This window comes from Apis mellifera, linkage group LG12 (assembly GCF_003254395.2).
Source record: "Apis mellifera strain DH4 linkage group LG12, Amel_HAv3.1, whole genome shotgun sequence".
Taxonomy (NCBI): domain Eukaryota; kingdom Metazoa; phylum Arthropoda; class Insecta; order Hymenoptera; family Apidae; genus Apis; species Apis mellifera.
In genome coordinates this window covers 9,081,521-9,101,132 of record NC_037649.1, presented here as the reverse complement: position 1 = coordinate 9,101,132, position 19,612 = coordinate 9,081,521, and the positions used below count along the sequence as shown (strand labels likewise).

The following is a 19,612-nucleotide window of genomic DNA, read 5'->3' as shown; positions in this document are numbered from 1 at the left end:
TCGATTAATTAAATCCCGGTTTTAACTCCACAGATCCACCCTTAAAAAGGCACGCGCTTTTTAATCGTACCATCGTATCGTTCCCACGCCAATTATTCCACCGATCATAAGTTTTATCGCGGACGATGACGGACGATTGGGGTGTGCACGAGCCCTGCGCTCGAAATATTCCAATTTTTTTTTTTGGAAGGGGAGGGAGTGGCGCGTAGATTCGCGCGTTTTCATCGTGGTCCAAGCTGATTGATGAAAAATCGTGATTCGTTAAATTCGAAACCGGTCCGGCCGGATTATTTCGGTATGGACGGGACACTGATATATTATATTGTGGTTTATTGCTCGGCGGTTGGGGAGGGAGGAGCGGGTTTTCGACCGGGTCGAGAGATGGATCGACATTCGAAGGGGTGGTAACTAGCGCACGTCAAAGCTAATAGAATGATCTATGCGTCTCGCGATCGTTTGATTGAAATCCGCGTCGGGCGCCCTACCCCTCGTGGAAATCGAACGGTTTCCCATGCGTGAAAGAGAAGAGGATGACGAGCCGCGCGAGACTCCTCCGTGAATTCGGCTGTTCGATCGCGATCCCACCGAGACTTCCGGCACACCAAAAAGAGTTTCGAAGAGTCATCGAGGAAAAAAAAAAAGAATATTAAAACTCGGGACGGAATGGATAAAATCGGTTAACGAAATTGGGAACGTAGCAGAAAATTGGATGTATATTTGGAAAGTGTATCGGTTCCGATAATTTGGTTTTCTTTTTCTATTTTTCTTTTTTCCTGAAAACATATTTTCGAAAAATATTCTAGGAATAACGGCACCGCGAGAAACAACGAAACGGACTTGAGGTATTATGGGAAAAAAAAAATGGATTGAACGATCGATTAAAAAAATACGATGTACAAAACGCGCTATTGCGCTTTCATTCGCGGAACGGGTATAAAATTCATTTAAAATGCGATCGCGCCTCGTGACGAGAACCCTGTTTCGCCCACACTCCTCTCCCTCCCTCCTCCGATGAAATACCATTTCGAATACGCAGTACGCATTTGCCGTCATTGAAAACACGGTATTACCCCTAAAATCTATTCATTCCAGTCGTTTCCGTTCTCCCCATTCCCCTCTCCCTCCCCGAAACGCGACATTACCGCAATAATAATTATTCCATTATTACGTTTCGTTAAAAATCAGTGGGAAGAAAAAAATAATAATTTCTCTCGTCAAAATAACGATCCAATTATCCCTTTTGATTTATTCTATCTTCATTTTGTATATATATATATTTATCCCTTCGATTCCTCTTCAATGGACTACATTATTCCTTTTAACTCCTCCCAAGTATGAAGCACCGAACGACTTGCCCGACCTAAAACCTATTTAACCCCTTGAAATACGCCGAGGCTCGCAAGTTTCGACACGGGGATTTAACGGCGAGATTGGAGAGAATCGCGCGATTATCGTTACGTTTTATATCCGGGACTGCATTTGCGGTAACCCCGTACAAGATCGCCGCAATGAAAACAAGGGGGTTGGACGTCTCGTTGTTGCCGGTGCTTATTGTTAGACGCGATATTAAGCGAGACGTATCGTTTCTAGTTTCCAGATATCCACGAACCCGTAACGATTAACCCGAATCTGGAGGGACGATGATTCGATGAGTACGGACGAAAGATAAGAAATTGGAGTTACATTTTTATCGATCGATACCAAAGTTAAACTTTATCACCTCTCTATTATTTTCATTATTTCTCTTTTTTTTCTCCTTCTTTTTTTCCAAGGTTCGATGCACCGGGACAATTTGTTTCGCGGCGGACAGGCAGTCCGTCCATTTTTCACTTTCACGTAAGGAACGTGCGTCAAGCGCAAATCGCCTTAACACAAATAATCTTTCTTTTCACCTTTCGCTAACGAAACTGACGTTGAAACTGACAAATATTACAACCGACGCCAGTGCTTAGTCGAAACCGACTAAAACAATTAACCCGGAATCGGTCCAAGTAACCTCATCATTAATCAACGAACCCCCCCCTTTTTCTTCCATATTCCTCCATATCGCCCGACTTCACCGTCCAATAAAACCTTTCGTTATCGTGACTCTGCACAAACTTCACTCCACGCGGTTCAACGCGTTAATCCATTTATATTTTATCCCCTTAAAAGGGTTGAATGCAAAACGCATCCTATCCTAGATACGTTACATCTCCACTATAGATACCCTTGATATAACAGTATAAGTCGCAATAACGAGCATCCATTCCTCGTATACTATACGTATATATATATCTTTCTTCTCACGGAGACTGACTGACGTTTATCTCATAAGACGAGTCAGTGAGAGTGTCAATCGTAAAACCTGCAACGTCAAACATATATATATATATACACACACACACGATCGTAAAAGAAACGGAGAGGGAAGAGAAAGATCCCGTTTCTAAACGTCGTTGAAGAAACGTCTGTGCCGGTTTTTCCACAGGCACCCGTGAATTTCTACGATTTGTACGTACGTGCACGAACCACCCCCTTTCTCTCTCTCTCTCGTGCACCCTTAATGGAAGCAGCTAGCTAGGTAGCTAGCTAGCTCGCTCGCTCGCTCGCCCCGTTAATTAATTGTAATGCCGCGCCGATTCAGAAGCGCATAGCTTGATTGCTGGCGGTCGAGAGTCGCCGCTGCAAGGGTGGTTCACCCCTCGCGGGTGGGGAGATAGGGAATCCGGGGAGAATTACGCCCCCGCGGTAATTAGTACTAATAAACGAGGGGCAGAAACCCGTGGCACACGCGCGCCAACCTCTCTCGCCGTGTTTACGCGAGAGGGGGCAAATTATTTTTCAAAGTGTCACTCCCTTCCCCCTCTTTTTTTTTCCTTTTTTCTTTTTTTCTCCTCTCCTCTCCTCTTCCCTTCCCTCGTTCCTTCTGTTCCCGACCACCGAACCACGGGGACTCGATACCGCGGTTCGTTCGCTCGAAGGGTGGAGAGGGAGGGAATGGGATGAATCGTTGCTGTTGCCGGTTTTTGGGAGCTGGTTTATTTTTTTTCCTCTCTCTCTCTCCTCCTTTTTTCCTTTTTTCGATCCCTCTTTCTTTATGGGGCGCGGATTACCCAGGGAAAATTGAATTTTTGCAACGTGAGGACGGGCAAGGGAGGGAGGGAGGGGTTCGTAATTGATCGTTCGAACGATCGATCGATTCGGTTTTTCGCTTCGTGCTTCTTATATATATATATTCGTGTTCTTATATTTTGAAGATTGAAAAATTGAATGTGAAAGGATCGGGGAAGAAGAATATTCGAATTGACAATAGGTTTTCGTAATCGTTCACAAAACGTAACGATTGTAGAACGCAGCGAGGGCAGTTTGGCTCAAAGCTTTTTCGCGACTTCGCCTCGTTTCCACGAGTATGAATATGCATGCGGTGTACCACCGTGCAGTTGTGAGATATTTACCGAAGAATTTTATTGCGTTCCCTCGTATTATGCAAACATAGGAGAGCAGAGGGGGAGCGTGGGGGAGGAGAGGGAAGTACTTTTTTTTTGTTTTTTTTTTTCCCTCCTCGCGAGGAGGCTCGCGTTATTCCAATATGTACGACAACCTGTAAAATGGTACTTGCGTTTCTTTACCTTTGCACGAGTACTTGCATCGTGCACGTGCACCTTCCACCTTCGTTATGTAATAACCAAGCGTATGAAAAGGAATCTACTAAAGTATTTCTTCTTCTTTTCTTTTCTTTTTTTCTTTTTTTTTTTAATTAAAACAAAACGTATCTCTGAAACGTATCTCTTTTCATATCTGAAAGATACACTGCGTAGAAATATCAAGCTTAACCTTTCGTTAAAATTTCACGAAACAAGGTGGCACACTTTTCCTAACATTTTCTTAAAAATTCTACGAAATTTCCACCACGACGAGAGGTAAAAAATCTTTGTTTTGTTCGAGGAGATTTCGATGAATGTCGGAATCGAATCGAATCTCGCTGTTCGAGAAAATTGTCTTTTAAATTCGAGTGTCGTATCTCTCGATTCGAGAGTTTTTCTTTTCTCGCCAAGTTATCGAAACTTCTCGATATTCGAGAATGGTCGATATTTCTCACAGTCTTCAGATTCTAAATGTCGTTCTAGATGGAATCCTTGGACCTCGTTTAACAAGTTCATCTCTAGAATCGTACGCGCATCTTTGTCCATCCGTGTGAAACTCTTTAACTGGTTGGCGAAACTTTCTCGAAATTTTCAAAACAGCAAAAAATTTCCAAGATATTCCCCATCCTGTACGTATCATCATCATTAGCGTTATTCTCGATGGAGGAGAGTTTAAAAAGTGAAACGGCCTCTCGAGTGGAGTTTTGTCGGTTGCAAAACGATCGCAGCCTTTTCACTCGAAGCGAGGATCCCAACAGCACGTTTCATCAAAGTTGAAATTGGACACTTGGTCGGTCAGTTCGTTAGCCACGATTGCTTTTTCCCGCCGATAAAGGGGCCGCGTGACCGAAGGGGTTTTCTGAAAAGCGCGTTTGTTCCAGCCCGCTGGCAATTTCATCCGATATCGCGAAATAAAAAAAAAAAAAAAAAAGAAAAGAGAGAGACTCCCCCGCGTGACGATACATTCAATTCGCGATGCAACACGGCTCGCTTCAATGCCGTGTTTCGCGGCCATTTTTATAACCGCGAACACCTGTTTTTGCGGCAACTTCGTATCCTATATCTCGTTGCTTCGTCTCGTTTTTTCCTAGCTAGCGACAGACTCGAGCGTGCAACAATTTTAAATCGGAATCCGTCGAAAAATTTGAACAGCGCGAAAATATAATCGTTTCGTTTCCTATATTTCGAAATTTCGAAAGATATTGAATTTCCAAATCGAAGAAAAACCCATTCGACTCTATCTCGAATCGATCTCGCGCGCGATCGATTCATACCCATCGCTACTTCCGTTCCCATCGCTTTTACAAACGACAAGCGCATTCGTTTAACTTGCAGAACGCGCGGGATACAAGCGTAACAATTCGCGTGACATCCATAAACTATTTGCACGATATTGAACGTTCACGAGTCAACTTTGGCCAGGTTATCCGCCTCGTTTTATTTGCTTCGTCAACACCCTCTCCCCTCCCCCGCGACCGATGTCGATTATCCTTCGCCCGCACGCGTCTCGCTGTTTTGCAAATATAACGCGTTGCCTCGTGTGAAAAAAAAAAAAAAAGAAAAAAAGAAGAGAAATATCAAAGGAGTAACAGACTTTTGTCGCGGGTGATATCGGGTATCACGTCGATACCCGTGTTAATAATTTGACAAGCTTTCACTTTTAACGAGCCAACGTATTTCCACCAACGTTAAACATTTGATGGTTGCCGCTTTGCCCCGTAAATTTTCCGGTCTTACAGTTTTTTAACGAGCCCCAAGCGCGTTGAACGCTTCGATGCCGCTGGGCGAGTAAATTTTCCGGTGTTTCATATTTTCCTCTCCTCTCTTTTTTTTTTTTCCTTATTTTTTGCTCTTCCCTTTCTCTCTTTCCTTTTCTTTTCTTTTTTCCGCGACTCTTTTTTTTCAATCTTTCGCGAAAGGGGAACGAACAGGCTCGAGGTTCGAGTATAAATAATGCTCGAGGAGATCGTAAAAAAAAAAGGAAAAGAAGAAGAAGACAGCGAGAAGATTAACCGGGGATCTCTTACCGTTGACGGGGACCCAATGTTTTCGAAGGATACTATAAAAGAGGGAGAGTAGCGAAAGATTCGAGGAAAATTGAGCGGGAGAATGGAAATTTAGCCGAGGTGTTTCGCCGCCCATCGTTTTAGATGGTTCTCTTTAAGCGGATTGAGAGGGGAAGTAAGTGACATAAACCTCTTAAGATCGCGCCTATATCCGATTAAACTGAGCGGTTTATTTTATTTTCCGAATAAACAGTCGTGTTCGGGCCGATTTTAAAAAATCGATAGATTTTTTCACGCAATACGACGAATACTGGAATAACGATTTTTACTGGAAAATTCTCATAAGATGGGACAAAGGAATGCAACGAACGAGAACAATACAATATGAAATTGTGGATGGATAATAATTTGCGTAAAAATTTTGCAGAACGCCGAAGAGGAGGCATCGGCGTCGAAAGATCCCTCTGATCAGACGAGACTTGGACGACTCCTCGGACGAGGTGGTGTCGTTTCACGATCGGCAATTACGTTCGATCCAGTTCTACGACATGGAGCACAAGTGGAAACACGGGGGGGCGAGGAAACGCGAGAGATTTTCGAGCAGGGCGAGGAGGGCTGCGACAGCTCGCAAGGAACGCGTATGGGATCACGGGGTGATCCCGTACGAGATCGATGGAAACTTTTCCGGCGCCCACAAAGCTCTGTTCAAACAGGCGATGAGACACTGGGAGAATTTCACTTGCGTCAAATTCGTGGAGAGGGTCCCCCAGGAGCATCCTAATTATATACTGTTCACCGAGAGGCCTTGCGGGTGAGTTTGCCAACGCGAAGAGAACGTTTCGTTTTCCAAAGCAGAATCCTTTTAACCCTTCCTCGCTACTTCAATTATAGATAGATCTTTCTTCTTTCTTTCTTTCTTCGTTTGGAATATCGATTCTTACGATTTTTTTCCCTTCCTCTCCCTTCTCGTTTCATCGCTGACAATTTTGACGACAGATGCTGCTCGTTCGTCGGGAAGAGAGGAAACGGGCCGCAGGCGATAAGTATCGGGAAGAATTGCGACAAGTTTGGGATAGTGGTGCACGAGTTGGGCCACGTAGTCGGTTTTTGGCACGAGCACACCAGACCGGATCGCGATCGCCACGTGCAAATTATCCGTGACAATATCATGTCCGGTAAGCAAGAATTCCTTTCCATTCTTCCGCTTAAATTCGCGAAAAAGAAATATTCCATCTATCGTGTCTCTCCGGGATTCGAATTTTGGTGAACATGATAATGAGCGAATGTAAATTTCACGTCACCAGATTAATTGGCAGGGATCGAATCATAAATAATTTAATGAAGTGATATTAATTCGAATTAATTCCCTGCCACCTAATAGATCGAATCGTTAAAAGCAGTGCCAATTAGCGAGCCCCTTTCGATGTTTACGATATACACGCGAATATAAATTTATTAGCCGTGCAAATTAATTCATTTATTCGCGATGGTCAAACCGCAACGGTCGCAAATAATTTAAACGGGAACACGGGCATTAATTCCCAATGGCGGTGTCGAGTCGCCAACACCTCGACCCACCTCGTTCTCCAATCTTCGACGAACAAACGAGAGATTTATTCAATTCGATCGATACATCGAAGAACGGAGATCGTTTCGGAACGTGTTTGGCGAACGTGAGAACGATCCTTCCAACGCCTTCGAAGCGTGGCCGAATCTCGGATTTCAGCGTTTGCCTTCGCGGCGAATAGGTGTATCCGTTTCAGATTAATGGGCCAATTTGGATGGCATGCAAATCTCACCAATCATTAGCGATGACAACTAATCGGGGCGTGGGTGGCGGTATTCTAATATTTACGCTGCGCGTGACAATCCCCCTGGCTGCGTACACCGATCGCATCCCGATTAATGGATACTCATAACGCGAATGGTAACGAGCTGTTTAATTACCGAGCACCATCTGTTTACCCCGTTGAAATTACGCCTTGAGCCACCGCGATAAAATCACTCGACAATTCCGTGGATCTTGTTCCCTGCGTTTTGTCCAGAACACCGATGGGATCGATCGCAAGCCTCGTTTTCATTGATTTTAATAAACTTTCTCCTAAACGGGGTTAATTCGAATTTCAAGGCAACGCTTCTTTTTCGAAATATACGAAAAGTGATAAAGGATTTGAACAACTTGTGATGCACTCGAACCCATCGCTACCGATCGCGAACGTTGAACAGCGTGGAAACGTGGTACGAAACGAGGTAGTACACCGTGCGCCGGAAATGGTTGACAATGTCGAGAAACGGTTAGACAGCAGCTGGGATACCCGATGGAATCGAGTATCGGTTTTGTTTCTTCGATGGCACGTCAAGTTTCCAATTATACACATATATAGAATTAGAGCTGACGCTACAGATCCCGATGCTCGTGGAATGTTTGTCGACTCGAGGTGGTTAATCGCGATGAAGTTCGGATCGAACGTTTGCATCGGGAAGATTTGCTTCATACGCGAATGATCGATCGAGATCGTACTCTCGTTCATCATCGTTTGATCGAATTTTAAATTCTACAGGCCAGGAGTACAACTTCAACAAATTGACCGAGGACGAGGTGAACTCCCTCGGTTTGCCCTACGATTACGACTCCATCATGCACTACGCGAAAAACACGTTTTCAAGGGGAACGTATTTAGATACGATCTTGCCGATGGAAGTGCACGGGAAAAAGAGGCCCGAGATTGGGCAGAGGCTTCGACTAAGCGAAGGGGACATCGCTCAGACCAATCTTCTTTACAAATGTTACAGTAAGTTTCGATATGTGATTCTTCTTACTTTTTCCTTACGTCGTTTCGTTGGAAAATTGGAAAAGATTTTCGCGTTATATAGCAGATTCGATTTTTCCACAGAGTGCGGCAGAACGTTTCAAGAAAACAGCGGAAGTTTCGGATCTCCGACACATCCGAACAGCTCCCCGCCATCCGAGGGCGAGAGATGCGAATGGAGGATCACGGCCACGCATGGCGAACGAATAGTCCTCAATATTACGTCGTTGGATATATTCAAAAGCAATTTTTGCCGCAGCGACTATCTCGAGATTAGGGACGGATATTGGTACAAAAGCAACGTGTTGGGTGAGTAAAAATCGTGACGAGAAAGGTGGAAACATTGGGGAGAAATTTATACTTATCCCCGGTCTGACTGTATATATTGCATTCACCAAGAAGAAAATATTTCCACGCGAAATCCTGTTTGCGAATATATATTCACCTTTATTCTTTTTCTCTTTCCCATTCTGGCAATTATTAACGATCGGTAAAGTGACTCTTTTAAACCGAAATAATAATCGCTTTCGCTCGAGACAGGAATTTATAGAAGGATTTAGTTTGTCGACGAGTGTCGTAAGATCTAAGTTTAATCCTCTGTCCGTTTCGCGCATGATCAATGCGAACATCTCGTATTTTACTCTCGTCTCGATATTTCAAATTCCTGGATATTTATTGCGAGAAGATTCGAATTGCACGATTATTCTCTTGAAGAAATAAATAAAAAAGGAAAAAGAAGAAATCGTCCCGATTTAAACTCGTCTTTGATTTAATTTAATTCGAAACGCAGGTCGATACTGCGGGAGCGGTAAAATCCACGAGCCTGTGGTCTCGACCGGAAGTCGAATGCTGGTTACATACGTGACGTCCAACTATCAGTCGGGTCATCGTGGTTTCACGGCGTCCTACGAGGCCGTTTGCGGTGGTGAAATCGAGCTGGAGGACACCGGCCATCTGGAATCGCCCAACTACCCGGACGGTTACCAATCGAGCAAGGAGTGCGTCTGGAAATTGTCAGTGCCCCAAAACTTCCAAGTGGCGTTGAAGTTTCAATCGTTCGAGATCGAGAATCACGACAATTGCGTGTACGACTACGTGGAGGTGCGGGACGGCCATAACGCGGATTCGCCATTGATCGGGGTTTACTGCGGTTACAAGATACCTCCGGACATCAAGTCGACGGGCAACAAACTTCTGGTGAAGTTTGTTAGCGACGGGTCCGTGCAGAAGGCTGGATTCTCGGCCACGTTCATGAAAGGTGAGAGTTTCCAGTTTCACGTTCGATCGAGCTTCAATGCCTCTCTGCGATTCGATTCCCCCTTTTATTATTATCCTCGTATATATAATAATCCTTGCTGAAATTTTGAAATAAATTTTAACGTGAAAGAGATTCGTCGCAATGCTAATTGAAAGAAATAAGAGATAAAGAGAATTTCTTTTTTTTTAGATAAATTAGAAAGAATAAAAATGAGAGAAATATAAATTAGAATTTTTTTAATTATTCTTTAACAGGAGTAATGTTGATTCAAAGTTTGATCAAGAGTTGAAGTGAAGCTTTAATGTATTTTTTTTTTTTAGAATTCGACGAGTGCGTGTTGATCGATCACGGTTGTGAACACAATTGCATCAACACTTTGGGCGGATTCGAATGTTCCTGTAAACCTGGCTACGAGTTACATTCCGATGGGAAACACTGCGAAGGTAATTTATCCAGAACGTAAATCACAACTTCTTCTTTCCAATTGTTCTAGTTTATTTTAGAAATATTTCACTGACGATAGATTAGGATTTCAATGTATCTCTGTCGATTAACACGTGTTACGTTTATCAGATGCCTGTGGCGGAGTGTTCGAGGACAGCAACGGAACTATCACGAGTCCCTCGTTTCCGGTAACTTATCCAGGAAACAAGGATTGTGTCTGGGAGATCATAGCTCCGCCCCAATACCGTATCACGCTCAATTTCACCCATTTCGATCTCGAGGGTACGAATGCTCGTCAACAGGAATGCGAATACGATTCCGTGGAAGTGAGCAGCAAACTCGGAGACGATATTTTGAGAAAGCACGGAGTTTTCTGCGGCTCGAGGTTACCATCGCTCATTACCTCGGAGGGCAACTCCATGAGAGTAACCTTCACGTCTGATAACAGGTAACGTGACGAATGAACGTTTGAGCAATCTCTTCTTATCTCTTTTTCTGGAATATCTTTTTTACGAGACGACCTTCTATATATTTCCGCGTGTAATTGCAGTATCCAGAAAACTGGTTTTGCTGCGGTATTCTTCACCGACATGGATGAGTGTGCGACCAACAATGGCGGTTGTCAACACGAGTGCAGAAACACAATAGGCTCTTATCAATGCTCGTGTCACAACGGATTTACGCTTCACGAAAATGGACACGATTGTAAGGAAGGCGGTTGCAAGTACGAAATTGCCGCGCCTATGGGCACTATAACATCACCCAACTATCCAGATTATTATCCTGGCCTGAAAGATTGCGTCTGGCATTTTGTCACCAAACCGGGTCATCGTATTAAATTGGTTAATGTCCTTAAGAACTTTGTATTTTAACGGATATTTGCAAATATTATTTCAATCCTATTCGTGAACGCTATTCAACGCGTTAAAATTCTTTCAGGTTTTCAAAGTTTTCGAGATGGAGTCCCATCAAGAATGCAATTACGATCACATCGCGATTTACGACGGCGATTCGCCCGATAGTCACGTTCTCGGCAAATTCTGCGGTACCAAAGAGCCCCATCCAATCTTGGCAACTGGGAATCAAATGTACATGGTATTTAAGAGCGATGCTTCCGTCCAGAGGAAAGGTTTCTTTGCAACTCATAGCACGGGTAAAACAGCTATTCAATTTAAATCGAAGTAATCCAACGTATTAAATTTGTCGTGGAACGAGCTATTCTCCGATATTTACACCGTAATTTCAACTTTCTAAAGCATCATCAGAATTGCATGAGAATTACGCATGGGAATATTCCAGAAGATATTATTATACGACTCGATTATTTTGTTTTCATTTACTCGTACATCGAAATAATTTGAACATAACAATTTCACTCGCTCGATCGCTTTCTCGTGCACAGCTTGCGGTGGCCATCTGGTTGCGACCAACGAAATCAGGCATTTGTACTCCCATGCGAGATACGGTGTCCACAATTACGACCACAGGACCGATTGTGATTGGGCAATCGAGGCGCCACCTGGTAAAAACGTGCATCTCACGTTTGTCACGTTCCAACTAGAATCGGAGAGCGACTGCAATTACGATTTTGTCGAAGTCTATTCCGGCCTGGACACGTCTGGCCTCCTCTATGGACGATTCTGCGGAAATAGCGTAAGTTGATGACACGAGATATACAAAATTAAGTGTGCTCGCGTTCTTACGTACTCACCTTTTTCCAGAATACCACCGATTTTATTTCGATAAACGAGGCGCTGCTAGTAAGGTTCAGAACGGACGACACGATATCGAACAAAGGATTCATGGCGTTGTTCGTCGCCGTCGACCGTCAGGATAGCGGCGAGAATTACGGAGGTTCGGAGGACGAAGACGCGGACGAGGAGAATCTCTGATCCGTGACAGGCCTCGCCAATCGAGTAGGCTACGGATTCCACATTGGTTCGCTCTTGCGGAATAACGATCAAGGTGACGAGTAAATCTCTCGAATTGCTCGAATAGAAAAACATTTCAATCGGAATCCAGGACATAAGCCCATGGCAAATGTGAATCTTGCTCGATCGTCGAGGCCGCGAATCTTCTGTTCTATCCTCACGAATTACGCATTCGAACAAGGTGAAATGAATCGAATGATTAAAATATCGATCCATTGGACTTGGAAGATTTATATTCAACGATAAAAACGGGTGAATAAAGGCGTTTCCCCCCGTGAGTTAATCCGAGTGTCTCTCTCTCTCTCTCTCTCGTGTCAAGGATAATTTATTCCGTCAGCGATGACAGTTAGATAACGGCTTAACCATTTGGATTAGCGATTTACGATCCCGAAAAAATTCGGCCTAGGTTCAGGCCAATCGTGCCATTGTATGTTTGTAGGTAGAGAGCGCATTATACTGTTAACTATTATTCAGAATCCAGTGAGAAATCGCGAAGATTTAAAGAGGAATGGCGAATCGACACACCTTTTGTGTCGACAAGAGTGATTTTCTAATATTTGATCGAACATCGTCTCATCGTTTGTTACGGAATTATTCCAAGTAATCGATATCGATGCGATAAGAAGGCATAAAGAAGTCGAGAAAAAGGAATGAAAATAATTCCATACTCGACGTTATTCTTTCAAACACTGCCCTGTAACAAATGATTCGATCACTTTTTTCTCGATAATCTAATTCTTTCCAATCTTCTCTTTTCTTCTCCTCTTTTTTCTTTTTCTTTTTCTTTTTCTTTTTCTTTTTTTTTTTATGGACGTTTATGATATTTTTCGAAAACATTTCTTTCAAATCGTATATGTGGACGAATAGTTTTAATGTCACCATATAGGAATGCGGGACGAAAACGAGAGTCGTGTTTTAAAATGTTGAATGGAGAAAGAAAAAAATTGACGAGAAATATCTCGCTCGAACCTATCCGATGGAAACCTTCCAAACGACAACTCGTGCAAATAACTTGAAATAATCTAGATGTAAATTTTAGTTATAGCGCTGATCGATCCTGAAGAAAATCAGCGATAGAAGTCTTACGGTGAGCCTCGAACGACGACCGATTTCGATCGACGTTTCTTTTCACGAGGATCTCGCCAAGCGTTTATTGTACATAGATAAAAGTTTTTAGATGTAGACGTCGTGCCGTTTTATATCGTAGTCATAGGATCGACGACGAAAAAAAAAGAAAAAAAAAAAAAATGAAATGTCTCGCTATCGTGTGAAATTCATGGATTTTTGATGGTTCTCAGGCTCTGTACTTTCGTCTGTGCGTCTCGGAACAATAAATATTTAAAAATATTTCGAATAATTAGGTGTTTATGAATTTGTTGAGGAATGAAATAATTCCAAATTGTATTGTTAGGCATACGTTGAATTGACATAAACTAGACAATAGTATTCGATACAAATTATTGGTACACCGTGAAAGTTCAGCTAGAGCAAATAGAAATCTCTAATAAATTTATCGTAGATAATAATAAACTCTGGAGTTGCGATATTTTGGACACTTGGTATTAAACTTGCAGATAAACGACGAGAAAGATTAAATTTAAGATCGTAAAGACGTATCCTACTCGAAATACTCGTGTTTCTGGCATGAAACGTTATTCTTTGTACACTGTTTAAGAAAAAAAATGACAAATGTAAAAGATTAATCTTTAATACGTAAAAATATTGTTCAAGAATAAGGAACAATATTATTATTAAATTTTCAAAATTTTTGCCAATTTTTCTACGTATTTCACTGCCCGGTATATAATTTTCTCGATGGTGCACGGAGAAATTAAAAGGAAAAATGATATTAATGATATATTCTTCACGTTCTTTTTCTATTGTCCGATAACAATGAATAGGGCCTATATTAATTGAAATTAATTAGAAAGAAATACGATGAACTTGAAGTTTCTTTTGCAGATGTACACATACACGTTCATAATGTTGATCCTTCGGAAAGAAAAAAAAAATGAATGAAAAATTCGTATGCCTATATAGGATAATAAATACCTTGTCATTATCCGACGATAAGAGCAATATTAAGCGCCGCGTCAAGTTCCTTTTTGTAAATTATATGTGATTTATTTGTTCTCAGAAATACACGTTATAGGCACTCTATATATTATCTAAGCAAGTATATACAACTAATACAAGTGTTTATTCTATTAAAAAATAATCCTTAGCCTAAATTAGTTTCCTTTGTCCTTGTAGATATCCATTCTTGATCAGTCATCATCATATTCATATTATAGAAGGAATATTCTAATGAAAAACAGAAAATAGAAAAAAAAAATTATTAACTGTTATTAAATGTCACGAGTTCAGAATCAATCATTGGTAAATATAATTTGATATTGATTATTAATACTGAATATTGAATGTAATATTGAATGTAAATTATCTTTGGTAAGTATTTCAAAGTTTTTTGATAATTGAATAATGTAATATTCTTGAAGTTAAAATTTTATCTCCTTTTTCGATTTTATTCAATTATTATTCAATCAATTATGTATGTGAATAGATACGAAGTACAAATATAATAAACGTTGGAACATTGGCTAACCATATTTGGCGAACAGGATTGCTACAAATGCAAGGACAATAAGCGCGTGGTCGATCTGTTACATCATCGTCCGGTACCCAGTAATACCGATATCGATTATGTTAATATTGAAGATCAGTTTTCATGATCGCAGCTAAGAATAATATTTATTAGTTGTACTGTAAATCCTAATGAATCATATGATAAAACAACAGCAAGAAAAAATTAATAATAATTTACCTATATTTATCGAATAAGTTAACACTCTTTCCAAATTCTCTCTTGAACATTTTTTTTCTGGAATAAAGTTATTGAGAATAAAACTTGTCTAACAACTTTCTAACTTATTCAATATTAAATACGAATGAATACTTTGCATTTTATTGAACATATAATTATTTATATGTATTTTTAGACTGTCCAAGTATTATAGACTAAAAGGATTAATTTAAAAAATTATTCTGACCACACTGATTCGAAAATAATTATTTTTCTCCAGATAAAATAATTAATAATTTTTGAATTCTCTCGAGGATAACGAAATTGTTTTTGCGTGCACATCATACCGATGAGTTATTTATTTTCTCTGGCAATGTACCGTGCCCCACCCTGCACATCTCTTCCAGAAGAGAGGATCGTCGCGATTTACTGCTTTCCTTAGGCAAGATCCGGCTGTCTGTGACCAATTTTAGAAAAAGTGAACGGTCGAGTGGCATAGGCGCTCTCTCACCAAGGCTCTCATCTTTCCTTAACGCTTCTGCATATAAAGGAAGCAACAGACCGTGTTCGTATAATTCAGAAGATGAAAAAAACAGTTACGTAGTCGCGATCAATACATAATATCGTATTACGAACGAACCTTTATACCATATTGTTCTGAAAATTTTTGGCAATGTTCTGTTGATTCTTATGACGATATTGATTTCCTCTCAGAAACGGAAAATGGCCACTTACGTAATTACATTGAAAATCAATATTCTTCCTATAAAAAAAAAGAAAGTTAAGTAAAAAGAAAAAAACTTAATTCAAGTTTTAAATAATTGATAACGAAATTGGATCTCAACAATTTTATTATAAAATAAATATAATTGATGATTGACTTTCACAGAATGTTAACAGATATTTTTCAACAAGAAACAAGATCTTCTCGTTTGCTTATAATTTCACAATTCTAAGATCTAGACTTACAGGTAACTCCCGAATAGAAATTCTGCGACGCAATGTCTATTCTTAACCAATGGACAAGTTCAACGCCCATATCCCGTTGTAGTTTTGCAACTAAGAATAAATATACCGTTGTTTTGCATTTCTTCGTCGGGCAATGTTTAAAAACATTGCAAGTAAAAGCAAAATCAATTGTTATAACTCTATATAGATAGTCATATTCATTTTATTTTTCATATCCTTCAAAAATTTTTTAATGATGTATATAAAAGAAAAATAATTTACAGTTTTTGTGTTAAAAGAGTGGAATAAGTACTACTTACACTGAACTTTCTCTTGTACATCTTCTCATATGCAATGTGAAATTTTGATGACAATCTCTTCGTGAAATATTACGATGGAAGAAATTTAATTTGTAACTGTGTTATGTTTGCAACGTGTAATAAAAATTATGTTTCCAATATAATCTTTCAGATACAATAGACATTGATGAGATTATTTAAATGCAATTATTTCTGAAAAAAAAAACAATATCATAAAAAATCCTTGTAAAATGCATTGTTAGAATTCATAAAATTATGAATATAAATTCCTGAAAAATTATATATATATATGTACGATTATGATTATAATAATTATAATCGTAATATAACATTTAATATATTTTAATCTAAAATTCTGATACTTATTTTTAATGAAGACGAAATTAACAGTAATATATTTTAATTATATTCTCATTTTACGTACATACATACATACGTAATAAATGGAAAAGACGTATATCTTCTTAAAAATATCATTTTAAAAATGAATTTCATTCGTAAATCCTATTTTTAAAAACGAATTATAACATAAAACTAACTAACATAAAACACCAACGTAAAACAATTCTTTAAAATATTCAAAAATAATAAAATCCTTTTTAACTTTATTCCGTTGAACGATAATTCAATTCACGCTTGAATAAATTAGAAACAGTTATATTTCCATACTTGTTATAATACACATATTTTATTGGGAATCAATTGTCATGAAGTCAATGAACAAGAGTTATTATATATCAATTTTCTTGCTGCGCCCATCGAAATTCGTAAAATCAATAAAATAAATGTCGCATGACAGAAGGATACTATATTTCGTGTGTAGGAAACATGCGTGAAGACGCCGTGGCGTTCTGCGGTCTCTTGTCGACCAATCGGAGCTCGGGATGAGGTCATCAGCAACCAATGATAGTGCGCCAAAAGAGTCGATAGTCAGGGGTATAAGATCCGGTTGCAAGCGTCTCTCGCGCATTAATCGTTTGGTGTTCGACTGTGCGTTGTGTGTGGTTGATAGCAGAAGTTCCATTACTTGCTTTAACTATCGACTACTCACTTTCTACAAGAACGTAAACCACATCCCTAGACTTCAAAATGGTGAGTAAATATTATTGAGAAAGTAAATTTATAGGATATAATCGAAAGTGTTACCTCTGGATATTTTGGTTGCAACCATTGTAACCGGCCGGCTCCGCCCTTTCCGTTATGACTCATATTTAGCAACTAAATACCATTAAAATGGTTAAATCGTTTATCTTGGGTAATATTCTTAATAAAATTGATTAAATAATATGTTTTTCATAAAATTGGTTTGAGAAAATGAATCGCTTTAACGTAATTTCATTGTTTTGCGTCTATTGATTGGCAGGGAAAGTAGGCGTCGTTTTAGGCTACGCGATCGATACTTCGCGAATGATGGCTGTCAAATATTTTCTATATAAAACTATTTTAAATGTGTTATTGAAATTAAATGCATTGTATTTTAAATGCATTGTATTATGATTTAAAATAAAATATTTTTAATAAAAAAAAATTTATTAAAAAAATTTTTTTTTAATTTCTCTATTGACGAAATATTAACTATTAGTTTATAATTTATTTATATTTTTTTAGCGTGAATGTATCTCAATCCACGTTGGCCAGGCTGGAGTCCAAATTGGTAATGCCTGTTGGGAATTATATTGTCTGGAACATGGCATCCAACCTGATGGTCAGATGCCATCAGACAAAACCATTGGAGGAGGAGATGATAGTTTCAATACTTTCTTCAGTGAAACAGGTGCCGGAAAACACGTTCCCAGAGCGGTTTTCATCGACTTAGAGCCTACAGTAGTCGGTATGTACTATAATTATTCTCTATTCATGATTTATATATTATAAACAATAAATTAAATATTAAAATATTATTTTATTTATAATATAAATAATTATTTTATTTTTAATTTCGTTTTGCAGACGAGGTTCGCACAGGCACCTATCGTCAACTCTTCCATCCAGAACAACTGATCACGGGCAAAGAGGATGCAGCAAACAATTATGCCCGTGGTCATTACACAATTGGCAAGGAAATTGTTGACCTTGTCTTGGATCGTATTCGTAAACTTGCAGATCAATGTACTGGACTCCAAGGTTTCCTCATCTTCCATTCCTTTGGAGGTGGCACTGGCTCTGGTTTCACATCTCTGTTGATGGAACGTCTGTCTGTGGATTATGGAAAGAAGTCAAAATTGGAATTCGCAATTTATCCAGCACCACAAGTTTCCACTGCTGTGGTCGAACCTTATAATTCAATTCTCACCACCCATACTACTTTAGAACATTCCGATTGTGCATTTATGGTCGACAATGAGGCTATTTATGATATCTGTCGCCGTAACTTGGACATCGAAAGACCGACGTATACAAACTTGAACCGACTGATTGGTCAAATCGTTTCTTCTATCACTGCCTCACTTCGTTTCGATGGCGCCCTTAATGTTGATCTGACGGAATTCCAAACTAATTTAGTACCCTATCCAAGAATTCATTTCCCATTGGTTACCTATGCGCCAGTCATTTCCGCTGAAAAAGCGTATCACGAACAACTTTCTGTAGCGGAAATCACGAATGCTTGCTTCGAACCGGCTAATCAGATGGTAAAATGCGATCCTCGTCATGGAAAATATATGGCGTGTTGTATGCTGTACAGAGGAGATGTTGTACCTAAGGATGTTAATGCAGCCATTGCAACTATCAAGACTAAGCGCACCATTCAATTTGTCGATTGGTGCCCAACTGGATTCAAAGTTGGCATTAATTATCAACCACCTACTGTTGTACCAGGTGGTGATCTTGCTAAAGTACAACGAGCTGTTTGCATGTTATCCAATACTACTGCTATCGCAGAAGCTTGGGCCAGACTTGACCATAAATTTGATTTAATGTACGCTAAGAGAGCATTTGTACACTGGTACGTCGGTGAGGGTATGGAGGAAGGTGAGTTCTCCGAAGCACGTGAAGATCTTGCTGCTTTGGAGAAGGATTATGAAGAGGTTGGTATGGATTCCGCAGAAGGTGAGGGAGAGGGAGCTGAAGAATACTAAACTGTCTCTCATTGAGATTTTTCAATGACATACAATTCGAAATAAACGAATTGATTTGCAATTGTTATTTTCATGTATCTTACCTGTCCTTTATATATTTTCCTCAATTGTTTAATTATTTTTTATGAACAATTAGAATTTAATAGTTCATTTAAGTGAAAGTTAAAGAAATTAGATAGATTCTATTCTATTTTTTTAGCAAAATTTAAAAATCGATTTTTAATTAAAGTACACAAGACTTTGATACAGTATAATAGTAGTAAATAGTATTCGATAAGATTCTTTATCGCTTTTTGTATGTTAGTAGTATAAATCAATTAGCAAAGGATTGTAAAAGTTTCAATTTTTTATGTTCGAAGTGTATTGCAATACGAATTCATATGTTTATG

The 19,612-nt window shown here is 39.5% G+C and overlaps 2 protein-coding genes and 1 long non-coding RNA gene across 6 annotated transcripts in view; 2 read left to right on the top strand and 1 right to left on the bottom strand.

Moving 5' to 3' along the window:
- Positions 1-14,237, top strand: part of LOC410386 (tolloid-like protein 1) — a 51,666-nt gene extending 37,429 nt beyond the window's left edge. For both annotated transcript variants that reach the window (XM_006566964.3, XM_006566963.3), the window contains exons 5-15: positions 6,060-6,443; positions 6,629-6,807; positions 8,194-8,424; positions 8,527-8,751; positions 9,233-9,700; positions 10,021-10,143; positions 10,274-10,592; positions 10,695-10,986; positions 11,084-11,297; positions 11,547-11,797; positions 11,866-14,237. In XM_006566964.3, coding sequence (XP_006567027.2) covers positions 6,060-6,443; positions 6,629-6,807; positions 8,194-8,424; positions 8,527-8,751; positions 9,233-9,700; positions 10,021-10,143; positions 10,274-10,592; positions 10,695-10,986; positions 11,084-11,297; positions 11,547-11,797; positions 11,866-12,036 — 2,857 coding nt within the window. In that variant the 3' untranslated portion in view covers positions 12,037-14,237. The remainder of the gene's footprint in view (positions 1-6,059; positions 6,444-6,628; positions 6,808-8,193; positions 8,425-8,526; positions 8,752-9,232; positions 9,701-10,020; positions 10,144-10,273; positions 10,593-10,694; positions 10,987-11,083; positions 11,298-11,546; positions 11,798-11,865) is intronic.
- On the bottom strand, positions 14,174-16,968 carry LOC102656500. 3 transcript variants are annotated; one of them, XR_003305902.1, is made up of 8 exons: positions 16,816-16,968; positions 16,147-16,338; positions 15,848-16,063; positions 15,519-15,641; positions 15,226-15,416; positions 14,900-14,956; positions 14,681-14,813; positions 14,174-14,379 (listed from the first exon to the last, which is right to left on the bottom strand). It is a non-coding gene; the product is annotated as an uncharacterized LOC102656500 (long non-coding RNA). The 3 variants fall into 3 exon arrangements; XR_410852.3 differs by lacking the exons at positions 14,681-14,813; positions 14,900-14,956; XR_001705159.2 differs by lacking the exons at positions 14,681-14,813; positions 14,900-14,956 and having other exon boundaries at positions 15,848-16,026.
- A 127-nt stretch (positions 16,969-17,095) lies between these two features.
- On the top strand, positions 17,096-19,284 carry LOC408388 (tubulin alpha-1 chain). Its single transcript, XM_006566962.3, has 3 exons — positions 17,096-17,238; positions 17,755-17,977; positions 18,097-19,284. The coding sequence occupies exons 1-3, from the start codon at positions 17,236-17,238 to the stop codon at positions 19,221-19,223; spliced, it is 1,353 nt and encodes a 450-aa protein (XP_006567025.1). The 5' UTR covers positions 17,096-17,235; the 3' UTR covers positions 19,224-19,284.
- The last annotated feature ends 328 nt before the right edge of the window (positions 19,285-19,612 follow it).

What these genes read in the sequence shown, in the direction of transcription:
- LOC408388 (XM_006566962.3), top strand. An exon ending in CTTAGAGCCTACAGTAGTCG is followed by an intron (nt 17,978 to 18,096) that starts GTATGTACTATA and finishes TTCGTTTTGCAG; the next exon opens with ACGAGGTTCGCACAGGCACC.